At 41.6% G+C, this 6,000-nt stretch overlaps 1 protein-coding gene across 1 annotated transcript in view; it reads right to left on the reverse strand.

Moving 5' to 3' along the window:
- Positions 1–5,970, reverse strand: part of LOC104628204 (phospholipid-transporting ATPase IB-like) — a gene marked incomplete at its 3' end in the record, with an annotated part of 28,712 nt that extends 22,742 nt beyond the window's left edge. The window contains exon 1 of the mRNA XM_010296711.1: positions 5,831–5,970. Coding sequence (XP_010295013.1) covers positions 5,831–5,931 — 101 coding nt within the window. The remainder of the gene's footprint in view (positions 1–5,830) is intronic.
- Between the last annotated feature and the right edge of the window lie 30 nt (positions 5,971–6,000).

A 6,000-nucleotide genomic window follows, 5' to 3' on the forward strand; every position in this document is an offset into this window, starting at 1 on the left:
TTACGCTCAGTTTAACCTAAAAACAAGACCTCATGGTCACATTTAACAGAAGAGATAGCATTTTTGCTTCCAAATTCTGTACCCTGGAGGCTTTTCCTAAAGCATGCAAACAGAAAAGGCCTTTCCATTTGTTCTCTATGCATGCAATCCCTACAGAAAGGGGAACAAACTCCAGGCTATTTTTCAGTACCAAATACATTAGACAAAGACTGTTTAGAAACAGCACTAAAAGCTCTGTAAGCATGATATTGTTACAGCATGCTCTGATATTGTCGAGTCATCACTATAGAAATATGCCCTTGCTTTTCAGTAGCCCTTCTGGCAAGTGCAACTCAGTAACATAGAGCTGACTGGAACAGTTAACCTAGAAATACTGCTGTCTAATAAAGGAAGATCAGTACCACGCTTAATGACTGTGCAAATGCAAAATAGGCTTCACAGTAAAACACACAACTTTGGTATGAAAATGACCAAAAAAATATCAAAATAAGTCACATAAATTAGCTAGCTGTCTAAAAGCCAGAGCACTAACTCAAGTTTTAAAACCATTAATTTCAAGTGCCACCACAACTTAAGCAGCTACTGTTCTAGTGACAAGCAGGGGAGCGGTAGAAGAAATGAATACTTAGATTTCTCTTGAAACTTCACACTATCTTCACAGTCCACAAACTATATGGAAAGCAGTTATTACAGTTCTTGACTTCTTAGATCAACTTCAGAGAATTTCTTACTTTTCTACAGGCCACTGGCAGGCTAACAACAAGGTCCATAGCACTGAGCAGAAGCCTACGCACACAACTGTGTAGGGGACCATGGGAGACCTTATTGCTCTCTACAACTACCTGAAAGGAGGCTGTAGCAATGTGGGTGTCAGTCTCTTCTCCCAAATAACAAGCAACAGGACAAGAGGAAATGGCACCAAGTTGTGCCAGGGAGGTTTAGACTGGGTATCAGGAAAAATTTCTTCACCAAAAGGGTTGTCAATCATTGGAACAGGCTGCCCAGAGAAGTGGTGGAGTCACCGTCCCTTAATGTTATCAGAAGACATGTAGATGTGGTGCTTAGGGACATGGTTTAGTGGTATACTTGGTAGTGCAAGGTTTTAACGGTTGGACTTGATCATGTTAAAGGTCTTTTCCAACCTAAGTGATTCTATAAACAGCAAGAGACTTCAGAAAGTGTGATCTATTGCACATGCCACCTCTAAGTTATGAAACACACCTGCTTTGACACCACCCTCAGACTACATAAAGAATCACCAAACACATTTAGTCTCTTCCTTTACACATGTTTATCTGGACAGAGATCACCAGCAGCGGTGAAGTAAGTAGAAATGCAGAGTCACAAGGGAATACACACTGCTGAATATAGGCCAATATTTATTCAACAAATATGTGGGAAAGCAGCTTTGTTTGCATGAAGTCAGACTGCATTTAAGCTTTGGCTCCAGTGTCTGGAAGTCACTTAAATACTGACTATCTAAAAAGAGGAAAAACACCCAGTTTAATTCCTCTGCTGTGTTGCTACTGCTGATGTGTAAAATCCATCATGATGCCAAAAAAAAACCAAACCCACAAACAATTTCAGGATGCCAGAAAGCCCAGCATGCAGCAGGTAGAATGGCAGTAGAACTTTCACATCTGCTTTGTTGTTGTTGGGTGGTTTTTTTATCCAGACATTTCCTCAAAGCAAAATTCAACAGTTTTAACTGTCCAGAGGCTCCAGCCCTAGGAGTAGCCCATTAAGACCAAAGATGCAGCAACTTCAAATACATCAGCACCATCTGGAAACACATCAACACCATGCATACAATACCAGTAACATTTAGTTGAGTTTTGATGGCTAAAAGAACCCTTCTACAGCTGCACCCAAGCTTTTTCCATTATGATAGATTACAGTATCAGCAACAGCTGCACTGCAGGAAGATTAAGTTTTTGATTATTTATGAGAAGTACATAACACTATTGAGTACTTCTTTTCAGTTAATAACAGTATCTACCCAGAACCAAAGAGAGTTACAAGATTAGTTTAATATGTGATTAGACTTGTATAATTCAGAATGTAATACATCCCTCCTTTGAAGAATTCCAAAACACTTTCCTGCCATCAGGCAAGTTATCTGTTCACATGACAACAGAAGATACTTGGAAATATAATACAAACACTAGTACACACTGTGTCTGAGCTCTACCAAGTATAAGTTTAACACAAGTAAGGGCAGTTTTATCTAAAGAGCAAAGGTACAGTTAGAGTCTTCAGTGCTAAATTCCTAGCTATTGTGCTTCTGTCTTATGAAACAAGAAATTCGTTCTCACCAGTTTGCTTAAGTTTTAAGACCCTGTACAGTTTGAAAGTGAACACTGAAGGCTTTTTGCTCATTATCTTTTCTAGCAGAATTTAACTTCTGCCTGTATGGAAAACAAGTTTCTGAACTGAGGATTTTCTGGATAGCAGAATGCATCTTTTGGGACCTCCCTAATAGATCAAGCCACCAAATTGTTCTGGTGAGACACTTTTCAACAAAACTTCTGGATTCAAGATCCATTAAAAGCATACAAGCAGAATTTTGCCCTTTACTGACTGCTGCTCTGCCCCTGACCTCCCACTCAAGCTATATACCAAGGCTGAACTTGGAGGCCTGATGCAGATGCAAGTCAGACTTGCACTAGGATGCACTACCAGGCCTTGAATATAAGAATATCACATACAGCAACTGCAGCGTACTCTGAAAATCTGGAGACAATTACAAGTGCCCTTAAAGTCATTTCAGCACTTTTGTGCTTCCCAGATCAAGTTATGTACATTAAACAAGCCAAAACAGGTACTAGTTAACTTCATAAAAGCAAACATACTTAATACCACAACTACAGCTGCATTAGACAAAGTAATTGTGTGTTCCATTTTTTACGTATTTCAAAGTTTCAGCTGAAAATGGAACATCATTTACCTTTGAACCCTTTATTAAGAAGTGTTACACATAGACAAAGTTTTTCAAACTGAACATAGCAGAGATGAAAACAGCTTCTAACACAGGTAGAAGAGGTATGTTCCTACAAAAGGAATCACTGCTGCTGCAGTAAAGAATAGTGACAGCCATATATACACAAAGGACCAAGCTAGATCCAGCCTACAAAGTTTTACAGCACCCGGTTTTGAAATAGTTTGCAGAAAAGTTGGAAAAGCTCAAAAAAAATTAGCCATTGCTTTACAAGTTCTCACAAACTCACTTATTTACACCAGAAAGCACCAGAAAACCTGAAGAAAGAAAAAGCTCTTCCTTCTACATCCTCACACTTCAAAACTTTTGGAAGCCTTAGTGCCGTCTTGCCATCCACTTAGCTTTTGCAATAGCACTACATGCTCTAGAAGTGGCATTAGGGAATTATGAGTTTTGCTTACCGTGCCCAAAATTAAAAATATTGGTGCTTATCACTTTTTCCTTTTGCTCCCACAACCATAGAAATTCACTTTTAACAGTGCCTCTTCTCCCCAAAAAGAGATGCTTAGAACATCTTAAAGAGCCATACCACTGACCTACCTTCTCCCACCCTCTGCACCTCCATTTCTTGCTCTATTTTGCTTAGTTTTCAGCAAGCGATTCCACGCTACCCCTTAATTTGGAAAAGTTCCTATGAACATTCATAAATTCCCATTGTTGTTCAGAGAATCCTTGATGACTACCAACAAGGCCACAGTCAGAAGCTACATGGTTTACAACTTGGTTCATTGTCTCCTTCAGTTCCATTTTCCACAAGCCCTTGTGCATAGGTGTTTATCCCCTGACACAACGCCTTGCGCTGTGGTACGCTGATGCTTCCTGCGGAGACAATACATCTTCAAATCCAGCACTGAGAAATCCCAAAGCCGAACACAGTAAGTAGGAAAGTCTGAGGGCAAAACAGAACTGCAGTTCCTCAAGAGAAACTCCAATATACATAAGCAAGTGATAAATAAACCACCATTCGTACTCCACACAAGGCACCCTTACTCAGATACCATGAGCTCAAGATACCTTTGCCTTCACTCCCACTAGGCTGAAGGAAGGTGGCTAATCCCAAGGATGGAGAGAGCACAGCCAAAACCTGCCACCCTTCTTTTAAAAGAAGTCAGAGATCAAAGTTTTCTTACTAAGCAGCAGCAGCAAATTATTATAAAGTGAACTTAATTTCCAAGTGACACTGAGGATTTAAGATTCCTAAATAAGGTAATGCAAACATCTCTACTTTCCCACTTACACTACCTGCATTTTGTCCTATCCTGCACACACCAATATTCCTCATGACTCAAGTTGCCCTTGTCAGGAGGCAAAGCTACAAAAACTTACTGAAGAACTTTTAAAGCTACCAGGAGATGGCTTCCAGACTGCACATTGGACACAACAGCTCTCAGGCATTGGTAATAGCACTGTCAAGAACCAGTTCTTGGTTAGCTGAGTCACACACTACTTTTTCATAAGATTAAGACAAATCAGAACAGAATCCCTTCAGGAAAACCGTTAACTACAGATTCTGCCAACCCTCTATTCCCTGCTTTTCTTTCTGTAAAGCAAGAAAAGCACAAGTAGTCTATCCACAGAAAATGGTCAAACTCAGCTCATAATTAGTCAAGGAAAAATAAAAATAAAGTGAGAAAACATCTAGTGTTGCTGCCCACATAGAAAAAGCAAAACACTAAGAAAATCTGTCATTTTAACTGCTCCTAATCCATAGACTTTCCAAGACAAGTATATAATAAAAGTTGAGGAGAAAATCCTGTGTAAATAAGGTGCTGGACTACCTGGAACACCAGCATCCTTCCAGAGAATATTGTTAGAACTGCTCTTGATAATATACACAAACAGGCTAATGGAAATCACCATTTCAGCAGGCTATGGAGTTCCTCTCTTTTTATAAGAGCAGTCATTGTGTAAACTGTTCTTTGAACAATAACCCAAACATCTGCATTAACAAACAGAAGCCTGCTAAATAGCACTCCTCCTTAGTCATGATGAGTGCCATCTGTTCACTGAGCTAACACAGGGCAAGCGTGGCAAGCACCGCCAACAACTTGCTTATGTTATGCACCCTCATACTGCATGTTTCAGTGCATATTATTTGTGTTTCCAAAGTGCAGCAACACAGCATTAACGATACCGATAGAAGTCTTAAAGGCACACCTCTACAATGAAAGACTCTAAATGCCAAAGTAAATTCCCTTTGGTCTTCAATTAAAGCAAACAAGTGAACCATAGCCTTGTACGCATGGAGATGCAAGTTTGTAAACTCTGTGGTTATTCCTGTCCTGTTAGACTTACTTTTTCTTTTCTTCTTTCCTATTCTATATCTTTTTTTTTTAAACACCTGGTCTAGTTATTCTTACAATTACATGCTGCTACTTTGAAAGAACACTCCATGAAGTTTACACATCCAATCCTACCCAAATCTCACAACAGATTTTTCATGGGTTAACCCTTGTGTTCAAGACTACGGGATTAGGTCCTGTTATTCCAAAATTCAGCGGCTCTACCAAAGCTGCAAGTGAGAACCTTTCCACGTATCTCACCCATGCAGCTCTAGGAGCTCCCCTCTCTTACTACTGTTGATGCAAGAAGCTTACCGCTGGCTGCTGCTGGATCCCTCCCTGCTGCCTCTCCCCTCTACGACTATCCAGACCCGGGCACTCACTGCGGCCAGCGAACCCCACTGCCGCGGCAGGAGCAGACCTTGCTGTGCTGAAGCCAGGTCTGGGCAGGGCCAAGAGGGAGGGAAGGGGACCGGAGCCCTCCCTGCCCACAGCCGTGGGGCGTGCAGGCTGTCACCGGGGAGGGGTGAAGCGAGGATTGCTCCCGTACCTGACCCAGTTGTCGCGGAACTTGCTCTGCTGGGGCTGGTTCAAGTAAATGGTGCGGGCTGGTGCCTCGTCCAGATCCGCCGAGGACGTGGCTCCGGACATCTCATCATCCGCCTTCTTGTAGCCCGAGGGGGAACAGACGGGTCCTGCGGAGAGAGCGCAGAGGGGAGG

The sequence above is a fragment of the Phaethon lepturus genome, unplaced genomic scaffold (genome assembly GCF_000687285.1).
Source record: "Phaethon lepturus isolate BGI_N335 unplaced genomic scaffold, ASM68728v1 scaffold7881, whole genome shotgun sequence".
NCBI classification, from domain to species: domain Eukaryota; kingdom Metazoa; phylum Chordata; class Aves; order Phaethontiformes; family Phaethontidae; genus Phaethon; species Phaethon lepturus.